The sequence below is a fragment of the Apis mellifera genome, linkage group LG12 (assembly GCF_003254395.2).
Source record: "Apis mellifera strain DH4 linkage group LG12, Amel_HAv3.1, whole genome shotgun sequence".
Classification (NCBI taxonomy): Eukaryota; Metazoa; Arthropoda; class Insecta; order Hymenoptera; family Apidae; genus Apis; species Apis mellifera.
The window spans coordinates 8,171,699-8,194,171 of record NC_037649.1 but is presented as its reverse complement, the minus strand read 5'-3'; the positions used below and the strand labels follow the sequence as shown (position 1 = coordinate 8,194,171).

The following is a 22,473-nucleotide window of genomic DNA, read 5'->3' as shown; positions in this document are numbered from 1 at the left end:
TAAATATATATGTATATGTGTATAGAATATTATTTCCTCCTTTTTTCATAACTTTTAAAAGTAACATAATTAATAACAAGATAGCATTTGATAGAATTTCGCAAATGAAAATTGCTAGTTTATATATGAATTTAATTACAAATAATGATAATAGTAGTCTTATTAGATATTATATTTAGCAACAATAATTTGATGATATTAATGATGATCTATTCGCATGTAATGAATAATTGTTTAAAGAGTAAGTGCAAATAAAATGTATGAAATTAATTCTACTATATAAAATGAACAATTATTATACAAATCTTTTAGGAACTTGAAATTCTATGATAATATGAATTTTTGTCAAATTTAAATGAAATTTAAGATGAAAAGATCTTAAGAAAGAAATTAATCAATTGAATAATCGATATTTTTTTGTGCACTTTTAACAAATAGATATCTTTTGTTGAATTATTTCAAAATCTTTAAAATTTTTACTTTGTTCAAATTTTATTGAAGTTCACTTTATGTAAATCATGAAATAGAATGAAATATACTGTACACAGAATATATATTCTATAAATTAAAATCAAAATACGATTTGACTGGAACATCGATTATTAATTCTTCTTTTCTTCTTAATATAGTACGAATATGTATCCGATGACATAATAACATAATAACATAACAATATTCTGTACATGAGTATAAATAAGGTAAAAATGATTGGAACGGAACGTTAATCCTTAATTATAGTTGATGGGCGTGATTTGAGAGAATTCTTATTTAAAATGTATATATGCATTGAGCCAATTTTAAAATTAAATCTTTAATATTAATTTAATTTATTTTATACAATATTTTACATTTATCAAATAATATTATAATTATCATTGACTTTATTTTCATATTTTTCATAAAAAAAAAATTATAAAAAATTTAATATCACCCATCAACTATTCACGTTCTGTATGTCTTCAAAAAAAAGCACATATACTTTTCTAACTAGTGAAATGATAATTCTAAATATTATTACATTATATCTACTGTTTGAGTTCGTTTCTATTGATCAACAGTTATACTATATAGTGTATTATAATAATATATAAAATACAGTTACAGATTTATTTGACGATATGTATATAGATATATTACCAAACATATTGTAAGTATATAATTTCATACTTGAAGAAAGTGAAGACAAAATATATTACGAAGGCACAAGAAGGTCCTGTTGTGTAGATATTCAACAATCTTTTGAACAGAAACGTAAAATCTTTTTTATGAAATTGTATCGTTAAGAAATTAATTATTCTTCACAATCTCGATAGAAGTGCAACGTGTATTCCGAGTAATCAATACCATGTTTGTTCTTACAGATATTCTAAAAAAAAATAAATAAATAAATAAAGAAAAAAAATTAGTAAAAAAATATGATAAAATTCGAGGCAATAATAATATATTAAATTAATTACCTCTTGAGGTTGTACAGTAGGTATCCGAAACCTCAATGTTCTCCTGAGATAATGAGCAACATCGAGAGAAAAAGATTGATCTCCCCGCTGATTGTTACTTTCAATATCAACCTTCAATTGAGTTTGTTGTTGCATTGTATATTTCCGACCACACATCAAAGTTTCGTCAATACCAGGATTCGTTGGTGAAGAGCATTGTTGCACTAGTTGTCCATACCAAGACATTCCACTAAAATAGAAATTTAAAGAAAAATTAATCATAAAATATATTTTTACTTCATGAGAGTAAAAATTCTATATAAAAAACTTACATAAAATGTAATGTAAGTTGAACATCTGGCATATATTTGGATAAAGGAATGATGCAAGATATATTATTTGGTGTATCTTGGGAAATTGCAGAGCAATATTTTTGATCAAGTGATGTATTAAAGCTTTCTGCCACTATCCACAATTGCGGTTTTGGTTCTGGCGGTAATGATCCTGCAGCGTTACTAGCAACTTCCGTCCAATCTCCACTACTAGTTTCTCTTCTTGTTCTTTTATGTAAATACTTGTAATTATTCTATAATAAATATAATAATTAATATTATTGTATGATTAATTTTTTATATTTTTTAGAATATTATCTTTAATAAATTTAGAAAATATCTATTACTTCTTTTACAAGTGTTTGCGTGCTTGGATCGGATGGACTAATACCATTTTGGAAACTTTTACTTATTTTACGTTTCTCCTCATAAACATTTAATGGCTGTTCTAGATGATCTGCTAAAAAATTAAATTACAATTTTATATATATTAACTAAGTAATATTTAACTATTATATTCAAAAAATAAACATATGTATGATAAAATGTAAGATAAAACTTACAAATTGATTTCTTTTCTGGAGGATGATCTGGTTGAGGATCCTCGAATTGATGAATTTTGGCTGTACAACAGAATATCTGAAACATAATATTTATATTAAAATATAAAAGCAAAAAATTTAATGTAGAAAAATCTTACTTGACATGGATTTTCAAATTCGCTAAAATGTCTGGGACAATTCGATGGTCTACCCAATGGAATTGGACTTTTATTTACAGATGGATCCACTTCTGATCCTTGATCGTTTTCATCTACATTACTAGGAATAGCACCGGCACCACTTTTACTTAACCAATTTCCAGGAAATTCACTAAAATAATTTAATACAATATATTAAAATATTGTATTAAAGTTAAAAAGAAGGAAAAAGGAAATATAAGCTTTACTTTACAAACCTATTCTTTTCAAGTTTTGGCTGTGGTCCAGAATGACTAATAGGATACCAAGTAATTTCTTGAGAATAAAGTTGCTGTTTCGTGTGAGGCGCTTGCGTGGAAAATGCATTCGTTCTCACGGACAAACTACTATCCGAACCTCTACTATGAGATCCATGTTTAGTATACAAAGACGATAACGTACTGTCTAACAACGAATTATATCGAGAATCATAATTAGGTGTACTTGATGCTGTTGATGGATGGGCTGGTCTTATAGCCAACATTCCATTACTACTTGTCCACTCAAGGCTACTACGTTTTTGATATTCTAAAAAGTATAATGTCGCCATTGCAACTAAGCTGAAATTTAAAATTATATCGATAATAGTTCAAGTATTATATTTATAAAATATAAAAATAAATTTAGAGAATCAGAAAGAATTTTAATTACCAAAACGCCATAATAAGAATAAGTATAACAATTATAATTTGGATAAATTTATTGCTGCATAGAAATTCATCTTCCCGCTCGCTTTTTTTCCCTTTCCCCTGTACAGTGGCCTTACTATTGATAGAGGATGAGTATTTGTTACTTGATATACTAGAGATTGTACTAATCGAACTTTTCAGACTGTCTCCTCTTTTCAACTTCGCTAATCGCTTGTTTATTCGTTCCAATTGATCAATGCGAGTTTCTAAACTATCCGTTACCTGAAAAATTTTATAAAATCTTAAAGCAAATCATTAGGAATTAAAATAAAATCTAAACAAAACGATAATAACAAATTTAAGAAATGAGAAATATAAAAATTAAATAGAAATCTTACTTTACACAGTTCTTTCACAGCACCCACGTTCTCCATGAATATCCTTTCTTTGTTTACCATAAGGAAATTCTCGATCCTCTGGCCATTTGGAAGAACTATGTCTCCAGCTGGCAATACAGCTTCCGGTAATATTTGTTGCACTTCCTGCGCTATGACACCCGTGTCTTCTTGCTGTTTGATACCTAAACCAGAATGCTGTGCAAATTCCGGTGCATATCTGTAACGAACCACTCTCAACTGTTGTACGTTCCGCAATTGTTCACGCGTGTCCACTTCCTGTACATTTTGCTTTGCGCGTGCATCACTGGGTTGGACAATATGGCCAGTCACCTGTAAGTATTCATTAATAATGCTTCCTTCGAAAGGGATACTTCCTTTATAGAATCATGATATCTATTAAAATAGCATTAATAAGTTAAACAATACCTTCATGTTGCCATGAATAACTAGAGCTTCGTCAGGCCTGTCCGTATTAATTCCAACTCGACCGGCATGATAAACGCTATCCGGTGCTGCTCCTCTTTGCCAACCACCTTCTGCACCTACGCCACTACCTTCAGACTCGAATTGACCAGGATTACTCGCCTATATTATTTTGAATACATACAATAGAATATATTTTTCTTTGATTTTTCATTCATATTTTTAACAAATGTCAAATTTTATTTAATAAATAATTTAAAAGAAATTAAAGAAAATAAAGATTTTGCATTTGCTAATTTTTCTATTCAAATTTAAGATATTAAACATATTATACATTTTCATTTTTTCCATAAAAAATTAATTTTCAAATTAAATCTGAACAATATAGTATTTATATACAATATAATTAAAAGTATAATTACTCTAACGATTATTCTCTCCGACGCATGAGCTACCACTTGGTAACTGGCTTGATCAGCAGTGTGAGCGTGGAGGCCAACAACTAAATGGAAATATCTTTGATCGGGATTCGGTTTCCCTTTCTTTCGCATATTATTGCTGGTTGTTTCGCTGAAGTGAAGACGGCCAACGGTTACTTTTGTAACACGCTCGCCGCCTAATTCCACCCTGAAAGCAGCTCTATTTTAGTGTAACGTAACCATTTTATAATTTTCGTTTAGAAAACGACTAGAAATTTCGCACCAAAGATTCCGAAATGTTTGCATGATAATTTCTCATATGTGATGTAAAATGTTGAAACGAAAAAAAAGAATAATGAATTTTGATAATAGTTTGTACATGGATTTTCACACGTTCGCCTATGCAACTGAACTTACGTCACCGGATGAAACGGTTTCTTGCTTCTGTCGCTTTGACTCTGCTCGACTCTGATCGTTTGTGTCGGTGACTCCACTTTGACACCGTAGAAATGCAACTGAAAGCTGCTTATCTTTTTCAATCCTTCACCAGTACGGACAAATATCGCTTCACCTTGAAGCTGAGCATGGCAAGTAATCTAAAAAAATATTGATTAAATTAATTTATCAAATCAATATTTTTTTATATATATATAATATAAAATGAAATGGAATAATATAAAGAAAGCATCATGCTCGATATTATTCTTTTAAATTTTTTACCTGAAAATGATTTTTCTTTTGACACACGAACGCGTCGTCCGAGTTGCTGAAATTGAATCCTTTATCCGCATCCACCCGATAGTGGGGCACTGGAAGTTCTTTCAGATTATGATCACAGAGAACATGCCAGGATGTCTGCTGAAAGGGATGAAATCGGATACACTGGTAACTGGCGTCTATGTAGCTATTATCCGTCACTTCATCGCCATCGAGAACTGCACTGCTACTACTACAACTGTGTTCTACAGTTCCTAGTTCAGGTTCCTGAAAAAGCATCAATAAATATATACATATATATATAATATTATTTCAAGAAAGGCTTTAATTTCTAATTGAATCTAATAAAAAAAATATTTATAAATATAAAAATGTATTCCAAAAAAAAAATATATATATTTAAAGCTAGTAATAATATACATATGAAGACTACAGAGGTGATTATTTTATTTTTGGTACTTAAGAAAAAATTCTTCAATAAAGTGTATATAATTGAACAGAGTAGAGAAACAAAATTAAATTTATCATTTTATATTCCTCCGAGTCTTCGCATGATACGTTTCTAATTATTTTAATATAATCATGACAGTAAAAAAAAATTTTACTCGTTGCACCTGCTTCACATGGACAAGACCATCCTGGCTCAATTTTCTCTTCTTGGGAGCAGATTGTAGCGACGAGTACAACGTGTTAATGTTACCAGGACTATGCTCGTGCGGTAAGGGCACTAAAGTCTGACCTATTTGCTGTTGTTGGGATTGAATATTGGGCGTTCCTGAGGCGAGATGAGATGTCAGCACCGTATGACCTAATAACATCGGATCCGTGGAGGATGTTAAGGTTCTTGGCGAGGAGGGTAATAAATTTGGAGCATAATTTGCCTGATTCCCTTGGTGGTGAAGAAGCATTTCTTGAAGAGCTACCTTTTGGTCTGCAAATTTTCGTTTGCAAAATTAATTTGATATCCGATCGAATCGATTCGATCAATATTTGCTTTGTAGAGCAAAATTATTTTCTCTCAACTTACGCGGTGAATGTACATGTTGGGTATCGTTGTGGCCTGGTGGAGAGTATGGTGGCTCGCTACCACTGTCTGGTGGGCTTTCTGGCAATGCATGTCTGAAAAAAGTGCAAGTATCGTGTCATGAACAGAAAAATATTTATAAACTCGTTTCAACAATTTTTGAGAATAAATTCTTAATAATGTGCAAAATTTTAAGAACACTTGTACACATATTACATGAAAAAAAAAAGAAAGAAAGAAAGAAAGAAAGATGCATTAACATGTGATCAGCTTATGAGGATTTAAACGCTTGTGAAGTCTCGAATGACTTAATCCACGCAAGGTTGACATTCTAGAGCCTTTGGAACTAAACTCGACTTACGGGTGAACGTACGATTGCGGATCCTTGTAAGCGGCGCCGTTTGGCACGGTGGTGGTAGCGGATGTGCACGTACTCGAGACCGGATGACTTTGGGTAATCGGCGATGGCAATCGAGACGGTGGTTGTTGAGCGGTTGCCGCCTCCACACGACCACCGTGAGTCGTCGTTCCACCCCCGTTCTCATTGTGGGCAAGGGTATCCGCGAAATATCTGTGAATGAAAAAGAATGAAATGACAAATTTAGAATAAAGTAAGGAAATAAAGTAAAGAATGGAATATTTTACGTACATGTTGATTTATAGAAAGATTTATAAATTTTAAAAATTGATCGAAATAATTAAATTTCAAATTTCAATTATAAGTTTCGTTTGTTATTCTGTGGAAAAAATGCAGTTATAATTTCCTGTCGATTATTCTTGCAAAAATTTATAATTGTATAACGATCCTTTTTTCTTTTTTTTGTAATAATTATTCAAGGATTGTTGGAAAATTACATTTAATGAGTCAATCTAATATCGGTAACTATGAAAATTACCATTGATAAATTGATGTTATTAACCGATTGCTCGTAACTCGATTTATTACCTCTATCAATAGAAAAATTTGATTTTGGGTTTTTTCATCATGAGTTTTTCCACGAATTCCACTTTTATAACAATCCGAATAATGATTTACGTTGAATAATACATAGGATTACATATTGTTGATAATTATGTAATTATCCTGTCAAGATTTCAAATCTACAGATTCTTGAAATTTGTACCAATTACCATTGAATATTTTCTTACCGGCTTGGAAATAATTAAGTTTTTTTCTTCTTCTTCTTCTTCTTCTTCTTCTTCTCCTCCTCCTCTTTTTTTCATTCCATTTCATTTCTTTTTAAATTTAAATTCGAAAGAATTTTATCTTCCATCCGTGCTGAACGATAATTCTCAAATTTATAATACAACAACTTTCTCTCAACATCTCTAGCTTAAATTAGAGGCGTTACGTACACACATATAATAAACATTAATTTTCGATTTTAGTCTCCGAGCCACACCGCAATATAAATCACAGAATAAATAAATCACAGGATAATAAATTTCTAAAATCCTATATATATATATATAAATATACTTTCCCGAAATGAAAATTCTTTTCCCTAAATCGTGGAAATTTTTCTAAAATCCATAGGATGCTTCTTCTAAATCTATTAAATTGAAAATAATCAAATGTTCGAGTGAAAATTATCGGTAAACACGAATCCGCGTGCTTTCTCGAACGCAAGAAACGCGGAATAAAAGCAAATAACGGTCAATCTCCATCGGTTTTAATCCCATTGACCCGCGCGACGCAACAAGGGATCAAGGGTGAAGAGCTTCCATTCGATCCGTGAATGAAATCTGTTCCTGAGATCAGCGCGGGGCCTTTAATGGGACGAGTGCGTTACCAGTTGGATTACCACTGCCTAACACACCAACCACTGATTCCATCAATTCCGTCCAGCCTGTCTCCGTCATTATATCATTACACCTCGCCACCGCATGATATCTGTCTGCTTTTTCCACGCACACTCCTACAAACTTACACGTGTCTATTCGAAAGCTATTCCGCTCCTGTCACAGCCGCGCCATCTTTTTTCCCCAAAACTTTTCCGATTACGATGAAAAGACTTATTTCTTATTTCGATAGTTTTTTTCACAAATTTTGCAATGCAATCGAAACAGACGAACGGATCTTTTATTCGAATTTTTCGCGATCCAAGGGTCGGAGGAAAGTCAAGGATGTGTAAAGATTGATAAGCATTCGATGTGCATTCGATTCGCGATACAAATATTGCAAACGGGCACGTGCTCGATGTAGGCGTTAACGATGGCTTCCAATCGAACAAACGTTCTCGTTAAAAAATATATAAAAAGAAAAAGAATATATATTTTGTACAAGTAAATAAAATTTGATAAAATTTAAAAGAATCTTAGAGAGATTTTTTTTCTTTTTTTCTATCCATCTTGGAAAGTTCTTCTCGGTCGATGTTAATAATCAAGGTCCGGGAGACCGGGAACGAAGGTGTGTTTTTACTTAAATTACTCACGTGGCCGGTTGTTCGCTGTCGCTGTTGATAAAATCTTCCAACTGCGAGAAGTCCAGGGCCTCATTGTCTATGCCTCCGACGAAATCGCTCCGACCTGAATAGAAGAATCCAATTTTAATTTCGTTCCACTTTTTCTCGTCCCCGTCCGATCGCTATCTGATAACGATTTGGCCTTAAAAAAAAATTTTTAGTCGCGATAACGTAAATACCGTTTAAATATTACGTTTCTAATAATATAACTTTATAATGCGATAATGGTATATCAGGAACAAATAATATTACACCGTGTATTAATTTTTTTACGATTCTGAAGTTTTTATAAAAATTATTCTACACATTTCTGTCACGAACATATAAACATATAATTAGGAAAAATTTTAAAATTAAAATTAGCCTTGAGAAAAATATTTCCATCCAAAGAATAAAAATAATATTCATTCTTATTAATAATAATAAAGATTTCGATCACGATTTCGATCTTGCTTCGAAAACTTTCAAACGTTGCGTTTCTCTAAAAAATTTTATTCTCTTAATTAAATATTGTATCGGTAAGTAAACGTTGGAAACGACGAAGCATAAACGCTACGAACATTCTCGTTTACAAATCTCAGTTATTTCTCTAGCTGCAAGGCCTATAGGAACGAGGATGCAGGTAATTCAGACATTCTGTGAGAAGGAGAGAAAGAAAGAGAGAGAGAGAGAGAAAGAGGAGGGGAGGGGAGAGGGAGAGAGAGGTCCGCGTGGGAGTAACGAGGCATCGCAGGTGAGAACAGGCAAGAAGCATGAATATATATTTCACCTCGAGGTCTTCTTAAAGGTCTTTCGGCCGAGCACGCGTAAAAGATTGATTTCGAAATCGTTCGACAATAAAGAGATTTTCTTCTTGGAATTCTACTACTATTCCGAAAAGAAGAGAAAAAGATAGGCAATAATTAACGCTAGAATTATCGATTTGTTAATGTGTAATTATCTATACATATATATTAAATAATCTTTATTGATGTAACATAGAAAAATTATGAGATAATAGAAATAATAAATTTGAAGATCTAACCTATTTTCACTTTTTCGATGATCCTCCCCCCTCCCATCATTTCTGTGTAATATTAAGGGTAATCAAAGCACTCGCGTGTCTTTGAGAGAGAAAATAAATAACGTTGAAAAATAATTATATTTTATGTCGCGAGTCAATTATATTATTTTCAATTTTTCATAGCTAATAAATTTAAATAATTGCACTAACGCGTAATAATATTTTAAAATACGAGATATTTTATTCGCAAACATAATATATATATATATGTATATATATATAATATTCTACTCTTCTATTGCTCGGTATCCGAAGATTTTATTATCTTTCGGAACAGAAATAGATTGAATAAATATTTATTTTTTTTTAGCGTTCGATTTATGTATTCAACAATCTGGGGTCAATGGAAATTTCAAACGGCGAAGTTCAATGTGCAAAAGAAACTTTCGAGTGAAAGGTCAGCGGATTTTCTAAAGCGTAAACGTAACACGTTCCAAGAGGTGAACAAATTGATGGGAAATGCGGACGGCCATGAAAATTCTCGACGAGATCGAAAGGCTCGAGATCGAGACGTTTTCATTGGTTTTTTAGAAAAAAGAAAAAAAATTTCACACAACCGAGATTCCAGATCCGTGTATCGTATCTGTGTTCTTGCAATAATACAATCACATTTCGCACGACGGAATTATTTATGCATCGAAACGAGATTGTTTGCGCAACTCTTTGCAAAACTCCAACCGAATTCGATTTAATTCAAAGCGAGAAGTATCGTATCGGGAAGTTCAAAGAACTTTAATCGAAATTTCAAAACAAGAAAAGATTGTAAATATTTGTGAAATTTATATTGCCGTTAATGAGAATGTAATTTTAATAATAAAGAGCTCGCTTTAACGATCCAACAATGAGAGAAAGTGCGAATTCATTGAATGGGAAGAAATTTCACGGGCAATTGGCAACTCGAAAGATCTAGCCGAAGGATCAACATACCTAAACAGGCACTTAAAACAGCACTTCGTGCTGTTCAACGAAAATCAAAATTCAAAATGATATTTGAAATATCCTCCTCCTCGTAACAATTCAAAATTATAATCTTGAATAAATCACCTAATATAAATATATATATTAGAAAATTGTTTAGCACGATTAATAGCAATCGAAGGACGTTGTTAACGGATTGGAAATAATTCGTATTATTACGTCGATCTTACAGGGAAGAAGAATAAGAATCAGGCCACGTTTCTCAGCTGCAAGCGTAAACGCGGTTGTGTACGGGAGGAATACAATGTGATCACGCAGCCCGGCCACACTTAAGCGCTTAAGACTTCATGTCAAGTGTCATAACTCGTCGCTTCCGGTCGGCCATTCACGCTCCCGGGCAAGTGTAAGGGCGCCTTTAAGACTTGGGCTTGAAAATACGCGTCGTACGAGTTTGCTCGACCCATTAATGGACGTTGTCGCGTTGTCGAAATGGACAAACACGCTCGCCAAACAAATGAATTTTTTCTCCCTTCCCTTCTTCTTTAAAAGAGAAAAGATTTGAAAGAAAGATTTTCGACATAGTTTGAAAAATTTATATTTATTATATTTTAGAATTTTTTTAGAACTCTCGAATTATATTTTAGAATTTTTGGATTTAGAGATTACAAGCTTCGAAAATTTCCTAATCTTCCCCAATTCGCAAGAATTTTCAGATTTTCGCTACTTAATATATTTAAATTTTCACAGAATATATTAAGTTTGGTTAAATATAAATTCATAAAATATAGCCGTGAATGCAGCCGTGATTCGCGACGCTTATAAAATATAAAGACAGAACAAGGACATGCATTGAGGCAGATATTAAAACAAGTTTATAAGAACAGAACCTGTTTATACAATGTCGAATAACAGTTTTCTGGCTTGTCTCTTCCTCGAAACGTTTCAAAAGGATCGCAACGGAAGGTGGAATTCGATTAAAGAAAAACCTTGCAATCATCCAGGAATCCTCGATAACATGTATACGTTCAAACTGCAATTTGCATATTTCCTGTCCAGATATTAATTTATTGTTACCAACGATGGAATCGTTATTTATCCACTGCGCGATTATGCCTTTTTCGAAACGCTGTTATTTTATCGCGGGAGGAATTGGAGCGAGGAGTAAAAAAATCCGAAAAGCTAGCGGGATCTATTTTTACAAAATTTTACAAAAATTTCAAAAGTTTTCCCTCCTACTTTTCTTATTCCCTCCTTTCCTTTCCTTGATCGATTCTTCGAAAAAAAAAAATCACAAGCGATCGAGGAGGTGAAAGAAGATTGAAGAGACACGTGACAAAAATTCCAATCCTGCCTTTCAAGTGTACATCGATCTCGCTTTGCATAATCGCGTTGTACGTTTGTTCGAGGTTTTATTTTCATTCGAATAACGTTTCGTTTCTCGAAATATTACGAAAAGAAATTTAACACGATATCGCAACGCGGTATAAATAATATAAAATAAAAATTCGTATAGAATTATCACGGGACGAACGGGGAGGAACGAGTATTCGCCATTTTGAAACGGTCAGTCAGGCGATCTCTAAGGGTATATATATATATATATATATATAGGCCGAGACCAATATAATATACGCGACAGAGATCTGAGGGGGTGAATTACAGCGGTGGTTGGGCGGTTGCCAACCAATCCCTCCTCCAAGTATCGACCAAACACCGCCCCTGGTTGCACCAAGATGGACTTAAATCTGAATATTATTACGACGGCCAGCGCAGCGCATGTATATACACAGATAAACAAGTATAATTTTAGCCGCAAATAACTAAAATGAGACGCAATAGAACAAGTGTATCTACATTACCCCCCGATCAATTTTTTTTCTTTTTTTTTCGTATCTCCGCAGCAACGAGATCTAAATATTTTTTCCATCACGCGTTCGATAACGTTTAATAAAAATTAAATATTATTTAATTTGTCAAAAGGAGATAATAAATAAAGTCGGACTTCTTCTTCTTTTTCTTTTTGGCTCTCCCTCTTTTGTAAAAATTTTAAAAAGAAAAAAAAATCGTTCGTTCGATATTAACAAATATGATGATTCGTCGGTCGAAATATCTTGGAAAAAAAAAAAAGGAAAAAAAAAGATAAAATCGTTTCAATAGAATAATTAATAAACGACACATGCTTGATTTTCATTTTCACTTGGCGAGATTTATGGCTCGAACCGTTGAAAATAATATTTTTCTTGAGATATTTAAAAAAAAAAAAAAAAAAAAAAAAAAAAAAAGGAACGAGAGAATAATTCTCACTTACGAGGCGAGCAAGTTATTTTTAGAATCGACAGGAAACGAAATGGCGTTTGGGAAATAGCGAGTAGAATTTTTTTTTTTTTTTTTTCCATTGGACGAGAAGAGGAGACGCGAGAGGAGAGGACGCGTCGCTCGGGGAAAAACAATATCATTGTGCGGTGCAAAATCGTGGTCGTGGAAGGATGAATAACTTTCTAAGATAAAAAAAGAAAGAAAGAAAGAAAAAAAAGGAAAAAAAAGATTGTCTTTTTTCCACGGTGAATGGCGGAGTGTACACCATCGGCCATCGAGTTCCACCGAGTTTCACCGAGTTTCAGCCTTTTGCGTAATAATTACATTGTTATTAGAAACAAAGCAAGAGGAAGTCGTTAGGGGACTCTTCGAAACGACCGTGATTGTATATATATATACACACACATATATATATAAGTAGGTATATATAAATAAAATTTGGTCGTGTCAATTATCGACAATTCTTCCCAATATTTTCCTTTTCAATGTTGATATTAGCGAAAGAATGGGGAAAGGAAACGAAATTGTTAAAAGAATCACTTCTCATGAGCTATTAAAAAAAATTTTAATAAGTTATTGCTTTAATAAATTATACTTATATGATATACGAGAAAAAAAATGATCTTTAATCAATTAGGATCAATTAAAATTAATTGAGAAAATATACCGCTGGTTATTCTTCAATTTTTCCCAATCCTTTCGGAATAATATAACTTGATTAATTGATAAATAACGAAATCTAAATAGATAGAGAAAATTAATCTCTTAACTATTCGTCGATATAAATAATACGCGTAGACAAACATGAGAATGGATTTCCATACGTGCAAGGAAGCAAAAGTTTCTTATCGTTCTGACCATCGAAACTCCGGCGAATCCGAATTGGAGCTCGTTCCACGGGTTTAATTAACGTCGATGGCGTTACGTCGTTACGTTGAGTTTACATAAGTTCGTGCGCGAACAAGTTCGAATTCGATGGACCGCGGTGGGCGCAACCTTGACTCGAACGATTTCGAATCGGTTCTTTCCTTTGATCGCTGCGTTTTTCTAGGTCAAGAGTATTTCACTTAATGACCGCATAATGTACACCGTGTTAATATATTTGACAGATATATTTGTTCTATCCAAGCTAAAACAAACGCGAAAACTATTCAAGAGGCCTTCGAATTGGATATTTAGAGAGGAAATTCTAATTTCAAAGTTAAAGGATGGATAGAATTTGAAATATTTTAATATAGATACATCGATGATGAATATATTTCAATTATGGAGGATATTTAATTTATTTTAAGGTTTTTCTTTTCTTCGTTCGTTTCAAAATTGATAAATCGTACGTGTGATATTGGTCGATATCGCAAAAGAACGTGTTAGACGTTTGCCACGAAAAATTTATTGTTCCTCGTTACGCTTCTCTCGAACGAATGTCGGCTAATTGTCTTAAATGTGTTGTTCCACGATAACGGTGGAACCAGATACGCGTCCCTCTAAACGTAAAGATGTTGCGTAACTATTAACGACGAAACGAAATATAAAAATAATCGAGCAAAAAGGTACAGCCAGTCGCAAAAAATCTTTTTGGATCGGATAAATTTCCACGCGGGGCACAAGATTTTCGTGTTCGACTGTACGCGTGCACTTGTGTGCAATTGTTTGCCCGGTAAAAGGCGTGTTTACAAATTGCAATAATGTCGACGTAAAACAAATATTGTATCAAGAACGCTAGTTTCTTCTTATACAATATCTTTTATTTTTTTTCCTCTTCTTCTTCAATATAATTTAAATGATGCAGAGAATGCATTTATGCATTTATCTTGTAATAAATTAGGATTGTGACATTAGGATTAAACCTGTCAAAACGAGGTCTCTAGTTTTCCATGTATGATGTAACTATTGACATGAATCACTTATGAAAGATAAAAGTTAAATTTTTTTATCTCTCATCGTATCGATATTCAACCATTTTGAAAAATCATCGTTTCGACGATCGAAATTTAATCGTCGTACAAATGTGGGATCGTATAATCTCTTTTATTTAAATCTTTCATCGGGGAAATTTTGCTTCACGAAATTAAAGAAAATGCGATTTTTGTCTCGCGTGACGCGAATCAGGAAGTTTCATATACGCGAATGGCCGATAAACCGCTGCCCGGATTTACGGAGAATAGAAAAGTCACGATTTTAATTGCAACTCGTCGGGTATAGATAAAAGTTGCCACACTTTTGTTCGACTCGGTTGATCGAGCCCGAAACGATGCAAAACGGCTCGTGTATAAGCGCGACCGTGCCGACTTTCTCCGACAAAGCAAATAGAAATGCGGTGTAAAACGATCGGCTCGAATCGTGTCGCCTCTATGAAAATTAGCTCACTTTCGTTCGTAGTCGTAAAAAGTTCGTCCGTTATCCACGGAACTGACAATCATACTAATTTCTCGCAACAAAAATCCACGGGCAATGTAAAATATATCGCGATCTAAAACGCATTTTTCGCGTTTCGAAATATATAAATAATCGCTAATAAAGTGAACACTTCTGAACACTTTTCCATATCCTTTTTCATCTTTACTTAAACTTCCTACAAGAAAGGAATGAAATTTTAATCCTTTCTTTCTTTCTTTTTTCAAGAAGAAGAAGATTAGATAAAAATTTTACAAGTCTTCCAAGAATCTTCTTCGTGATTTAAAGTAGGATAACCACTTTCGAAAAATATACTCGTCGTTCAAAAGTATCCCGCGTTCTTTTTATCAAATTCAATCTCCAAGTTGTGAAAAAAATATAATAATAAAATGGAAAAACTTGATTGGAAACCACGCTCGAAGCGAATAGCGAAACGATCACCTGTCGCTGGAACTAATTTTCCACGGAATCGTTTCTCAACCAGCTGACCAACCCGTATAAGACAACGATAGAACCGGAAGAACGTTTAAACGGAGGAAGTTAATCGAGGCGAATCGACGATTTCACCCCCCGTTTAATCGGCAGGGTGGGCGAGCACAGCTGGTGAACTGCCTAAATGATCGGGGAACGCCAAGTTTTTTTTTTTTCACGGGCAATTACAGGGGTCACGGAGGGATGGATCTGGCCACAGACAGGTGTCGAACCCCTCGAGGGCACGCAATCCGAGCGATTTTCACCGATAAACGCTCGATGCTCGAGGATTGGTGTCGAGAGGGGTTCACACAGGGTAATCCACGGAGACGTGGATGAATCTGGGCAAAAATATGGAACGAAAACTGTGTTGCGTAATTGTTAGAATTCGTGGAAACGATGTATAATTTTGTACGATTATTATATCCATTATTATTGGATGGATAATTGTTTGTAAATCGAGCTCGTCTATTTTTTTTTTCCAAAGGGGTTCACAGGGGATAATTCACGGAAATTTCGATAAATCTGAGCGTGATCGTGCAATAAACGATGCACAATTAAAAACTCGTGGAAATTTGTAAATAATTTGCAAATACAATAAAAGATTTTATTGTGAGAATTCTTTAGTTAGATAACTGTTTAATTAAACTCGTTAAGCTGATTTCCTATTGATATGTAAATAATGATAAATCTAAAAGAGTGGATGCGCAAAATAATATTTTATTTTCCTTTCTTCCTTATATACGCGCTTCTTCTTTTTCTATATAAGTGAAAAGGTTGTTAAATCTTATAAATTGAAGTGTTAATTTAGATTCTTATAACTGCGAAAGAACTTTAGAAGAAATTATCGCGATACGTTAGGAAGATAACATTAACCTTTCATCCCATGATGAAATGGCAGTTTCAATGTACACACGCTTTCTCTCTTACTATTTTTTTTTTTCTTTTTTCCTCTTTATATTTCGAATCTTAATGGAGTTTAAGTTAAAACGAAAAAAAAAAAAAATATATATATATACGTTTATATATATATATATATATTTATCATCCTTTTTGGTAAATAACTTAGAAAATCATACGAGTCGAAATATAATTTAACGATATCGTAAAAATTACTAGGTTCCGTATAGAGAGGAAAAAAAAAAAATTATTCTTCCGTCATTACCATTATTATTGCTTAGAAAATGACTATAGCATGTTACAATTCATTTTCAGATATTACTTCCCGGAAGTTTCGGCAAACGAAGATAGCCACGGATCACTATTACGATCAAAATAAAAAACATTTCATTAATAATCGGAGAAAGTCTTGGTCGCACGTTTCTCCATTGTTCAGCCATGGAATAATTGAATTCTATAGAAACGTCTTTAAATTACAGAAAACACAATTACATCTTTAAATAATAGAAAACACAATTATAGAAAACACAATACAATTATCATTATGCCATGATTCACCGTATTATACATTAAACACAACAAAATAATTTCTTTTTTTTTTCTTTTTCTTTTTCTTTCTTTTCTTTTCTTTCCTTTTTTTTTCTTTCCTCTTTTCAATTTACCTCCCATTTTAACCCGAATATCAATTATTTAAATTATTTCAACGTCTCTCTTGCTCGCAATATCCTCTCTATTTATTATTATTATTATTATTATTATTACACCACTTTCTCGCGACGAAAAAAAAAAAAAAAAAAAGAAAATGACGAACGACACGCAACGTGATGATTCAAGTTTTTACCATTCGATTTAGTGCAAAACTCGATGAGCCATTCGGCTCGCGGGTTACATAACGCGACACATATGCGAACAATACAACGATCTCGCGAAAGAATAATTTAACAGGAAGTTACAACGACGAACATTTTTTTATATATTATTACGAATCCAACTGGCTTGAAAGAAAAAAAAAAAAAAAAAAAAAAAGGAAAAACCAAATTATAATATTAACATATCAATGCGATGGAATTTCTCGCTTCTAAATATATCTCGACGTTCAATTTTTTTTTTCTTCTTTCTTTCTTTCAATTTAAATTAATTTCACGGGTTAATTTACCTGAAACGGGCAACAAACGACGAGTACCGGCCTGATTAATCCCAGAATCCTCGTGATGATCAGCCTGATGATGATGATGATGATGTTGTTGTTGATTCCGCGAGTTTTGAACAGGATCGGTTGGCTGGTGCTGCAGGGTCCACGGGAACTCCATGACGGAAGGAATATTTCGAGGGTGTTCCCGGGTGGAAAATGGGGGAGGGGAGGTCTCTCAGGAACACACGAAAACACACGGTCACTACATAATTACTTATCCAAAAAATCGCAATCCTTGGTTGGAAATCCGTGAAATCCACTCTGCCATTTCCATAACTAGCGAAACTAGTGTCCTCCTGACGGGAAAAAAACGGAAGGAGAGGGGAGGAAAGGGAAAATCTCTCTTCTACCTTCAGAAGAATCTAATCTCTCCCCGAATACGTGGACGTACGCATCGCGAGTTCAAATTTTCGTCGACTTATATTAATTCGAGAGAATTTTTTAACGAAATCTTCTTCTCACCGACATCTCGAAACATCTCGAGATTTGTTCGATCGCGAAGGATCCAGCGGAGATCGATAACGATAGATAAGAAGGACAAGCTCGTGAAGAAGAAGGAGGAGGAAGAGGAGGAGGAGGAGGAGGACGATGGCGGCCCTTGCTCTCTCGTGGCGATACGAAACGGCATTATCGCGGCCCTCCTAGTATCGACGAGGGTCGCTCGTGCCACCACCATGTTTCTGGCATTATAGTGGGGGGGTTTCGACTGGAGGGCGGCGCTTAAGCGGAAAGCGAGAAGGGTTGCTCTCGTGCTACCCCCTCGTTCGCATGGCCTACAATCTTTCTTTTCTCTTTCTTTTAATCTTGCCATTCTTTTCTACTTTTTTTTTTTTTCCAATACAAACAACGGAGTAGATTTCAATTCTTAGATTTTCGAAAATAATCGAATCGAAGAGTAATTCTTCGAGAAGAAGAGAGAAAGAGTTATTTCTCGTGTGTTGTAATTGACGCTCGAAGAGGGGAATTTTCCAGGGAAGAAATATTGTTTTAAGAGTCTTTTAGAACCTTCTTCTTTTTTTTTTTTCTGTACAAACTTTGAGCGTTATAAATTTACGATTGTTTACCTTATTATAATGACAATGATAAAGTAGGAGGGAGAGGAATAGTGAATATTTAATCATCTCTGGTGAAGAAAATCTTTTCAATTTATATTATAGAAATATGTAATAATAATAATAATAATAATAATAATAACAATAATGGGTGGGGAAGAAACGAACAATCGCGGTGACAAATAAAATAATGGAGGAAGAAGGGTTCCCGGTTGTGATTATATCGGGAAATCGTCGTATATCCTGTGGAATGAGATGCGGTTTGAAAGATGGCCGCGCGTTAAAAATCGATAAATCCTCGTAAACTCGATGACTTCGAAGAAATCAACGACATCTTCGACGGCCAATTTGCATTGCATTATATTCGCGACGGTTGGAAACCGTCGGTATTTACGATCTTCTTATTTCAATTAAAAAGGATGAATTTTTTTCGCGAAGGTAACGGATGGAAAAAAAAAAAAAATTTGTTTTTACGCGTTTTAATTTAACACACGATTCGTCTCTCGCTTCTTATTTTCTTATCGTATCGCACAATTTTTCGCAAAGTTTAATTTCACGTAATAAAATCTGCACGCGACCGCACACGCCTTCGTGTGCGTCCCATCGATTATTATCGTCCACTGCGATAATTACAAACCGACAATCTTTCGTATTAAAAATAACCGCAGCCTTGACGATTTTCCGCCTTAAGCCGCGAATAACGCGACGACGACGAAGAAGAAGAAGAAGAAGAAGGAGGAGAAGGAGGAGGAGGAGGAGAAGGGCTATCAATGCGTCGAGAGAAATATTTTAATTCAAGCGTAGCCAATATCCGTAAATCGACTGGGTGAATTCGAGGAAGATGGAGTAAGTAATAAGAAAGAGAAACTGGGAGAAGCGAGAAAGAGTAATGGAGCAGCACGAATAACCGTTGTAAAACCTTTGAACATTGTTTCCAGGATCGTTTAAAAAATTGTTCCGTAGCAATTACGTCTTACAATAGTGATAATTGTCACTATTCCATCGGTAAAATATGCGAGGTATGGGATGCGAGAAGAAGTTGTCAGTTTTATTATACCAATGATGCATTCATTTTAATTGCAAAGTTTCGCGGAATCGGATTAATTGGAATACCGTACATTTTCAATATTCAAAGCGGTATGAAGATCCTTTTACGTTTCTTACTTGAATTATTTTATTTAAAATAGTTTCAAAAATCTGAGATTTTATCTTTTCTTTTTTTAAAGATTTCCTTCGTATATAAACTTTCGAGTTTCGATTAAAAGATTGGATTACAATGGATTGGGATGCAAATTAAATTTTAAAAACGAGCAGATTTCGATTTTGATGAATAATTAATAATAAATTTTATTATTATTATTATTATTTGTGTCATGGAGACACAAATTGTTCGGAATTCTTAATTTCATTTTAAAAAAATGTATTTAGAAATGAAGATATTTCTAAAACGGGGGGGAAATAAATTGGAATAGAAATTGTTCTAATTATAGAGTTTTTATTCGCGTTTTCGAGGGAACATGTTGTTCCTTGACAGAAGTGAATTTCGAAACGGGACGAGCGACATCGATTACCAATTACGGTCGCTAATGGCCCAGCATTTAGAGGTATCCGCAGTGCACGAACAACTCGATGACACGAAATCCACAAATAAATTCGAAGCATCGTTCGTTCGTTCGTTAATTCGTAGACTCACGAATTCGATCGCGCAAGCGTAATTCTGAATCGTGAATAAATTGCGAGGACGCGCGTCATTATATGTTTACTGTAAATTACAGGATTTATATCCTATTATAAAACATATCCTATTATATCGAGTATAAAAATATGGCTGGTTCGTTTCGTAGAATCAATATCTATCTCGATCAGATGGAATTTCTCTTTCGGGAGAAATGATCATTTCGTGTGGATAACAAGTGGAACGAGAAAACTTTTTGCGACAGATCGTTAAAAATTTCGTCGAATCTCATCGAAGATTTTTGAAATCGTTTCGAAGTAAAAAGAATCTGTTACCTTATTGATGCAACCTTAAAAAGAAATCGTCAACGATTTTCTCTTACAGCTTCATTTCCAAATAATAATAATAATAAAATATTGAAACTGTCGACAATGTTTATTCAAATAAAAAAAACAAAACACGATCCATTACGTAAATCAAATAGATTAAATCGCAAACGTGTGAGAATTACAAATTATATAATAATCTGCAAAAGAAAAATTCGCTGTTTAATTGTTTAAAACGACAAAATGATGATAAGTAAAATAAATAATAATAATAATAATAATAACAACAAAAAAGGTGACGTGTCAGAAAGGATAAATTATCCACCCGCGAAATTCTTTTGGTAACCACCTGCTGTTGATGGAGTCGCGTGCGTGCAGCCACGGGTGCGTGTAATCGCACGCATTAAGTGGCCGCGTGTTGTTCCATCAACCCCTCCGCGTCTATTATCGCATACAGGCAAATATCACCGTATTCCGTTCCCAGGCCTGCCTCGAAATTCTTTCCACCCAGAAACGTGGACAACCCGATAATATGTAAATGTTTGCTCCTGGTTAAATGGCCCACCCACCCGTAGCGACTCCCCGATTACATTACACCATTCGTTTCCTTTCTGTCGTCGTAGACGTTTATTTAAAATTTCTCCTCCCTTGCAATTAAAAATGAAAAATGTATATAATAATGAAAATATATAATAAATATAATGAAAAAATTTTTCGTTCGTTCATTCGTGAAAAGAAGAAATATCATCGACGATATTTTATTTATTTTTTCCTGCAATTGTTTATAATTATTAAGACGTTTATTTAAAATTTCTCCTCCCTTGCAATTAAAAATGAAAAATGTATATAATGAAAATATATAATAAATATAATGAAAAAAATTTCTCGTTCGTTCATTCGTGAAAAGAAGAAATATCGTCGACGATATTTTATTTATTTTTTCCTGCAATTGTTTATAATTATTAAGACGTTTATTTAAAATTTCTCCTCCCTTGCAATTAAAAATGAAAAATGTATATGATGAAAATATATAATAAATATAATGAAAAAATTTTTCGTTCGTTCATTCGTGAAAAGAAGAAATATCATCGACGATATTTTATTTATTTTTTCCTGCAATTGTTTATAATTATTAAGACGTTTATTTAAAATTTCTCCTCCCTTGCAATTAAAAATGAAAAATGTATATAATGAAAATATATAATAAATATAATGAAAAAAATTTCTCGTTCGTTCATTCGTGAAAAGAAGAAATATCGTCGACGATATTTTATTTATTTTTTCCTGCAATTGTTTATAATTATTAAGACGTTTATTTAAAATTTCTCCTCCCTTGCAATTAAAAATGAAAAATGTATATAATGAAAATATATAATAAATATAATGAAAAAAATTTCTCGTTCGTTCATTCGTGAAAAGAAGAAATATCGTCGACGATATTTTATTTATTTTTTCCTGCAATTGTTTATAATTATTAAGACGTTTATTTAAAATTTCTCCTCCCTTGCAATTAAAAATGAAAAATGTATATAATGAAAATATATAATAAATATAATGAAAAAATTTCTCGTTCGTTCATTCGTG

The 22,473-nt window shown here is 33.3% G+C and overlaps 1 protein-coding gene across 6 annotated transcripts in view; it reads right to left on the bottom strand.

Moving 5' to 3' along the window:
* Positions 1-536: 536 nt before the first annotated feature.
* Positions 537-22,473, bottom strand: part of LOC410166 (myelin regulatory factor-like protein) — a 48,226-nt gene continuing 26,289 nt past the window's right edge. Inside the window, exons 1-18 of one of the 6 annotated variants that reach the window (XM_026444389.1) lie at positions 17,801-18,071; positions 8,553-8,646; positions 6,491-6,688; positions 6,121-6,212; positions 5,699-6,024; positions 5,097-5,360; positions 4,794-4,972; positions 4,380-4,596; positions 3,961-4,119; positions 3,535-3,864; positions 3,159-3,418; positions 2,726-3,067; positions 2,469-2,640; positions 2,332-2,407; positions 2,116-2,228; positions 1,769-2,022; positions 1,458-1,686; positions 537-1,366 (exon numbers count right to left, since the gene is read on the bottom strand). In XM_026444389.1, coding sequence (XP_026300174.1) covers positions 1,292-1,366; positions 1,458-1,686; positions 1,769-2,022; positions 2,116-2,228; positions 2,332-2,407; positions 2,469-2,640; positions 2,726-3,067; positions 3,159-3,418; positions 3,535-3,864; positions 3,961-4,119; positions 4,380-4,596; positions 4,794-4,972; positions 5,097-5,360; positions 5,699-6,024; positions 6,121-6,212; positions 6,491-6,688; positions 8,553-8,646; positions 17,801-17,954 — 3,534 coding nt within the window. In that variant the 5' untranslated portion in view covers positions 17,955-18,071 and the 3' untranslated portion in view covers positions 537-1,291. Of the gene's footprint in view, positions 1,367-1,457; positions 1,687-1,764; positions 2,023-2,115; positions 2,229-2,331; positions 2,408-2,468; positions 2,641-2,725; positions 3,068-3,158; positions 3,419-3,534; positions 3,865-3,960; positions 4,120-4,379; positions 4,597-4,793; positions 4,973-5,096; positions 5,361-5,698; positions 6,025-6,120; positions 6,213-6,478; positions 6,689-8,552; positions 8,647-17,800; positions 18,072-22,473 lie in introns of those variants that run through there. The other 5 variants (XM_026444388.1, XM_026444387.1, XM_016915502.2 and 2 more) reach the window with 5 other exon arrangements.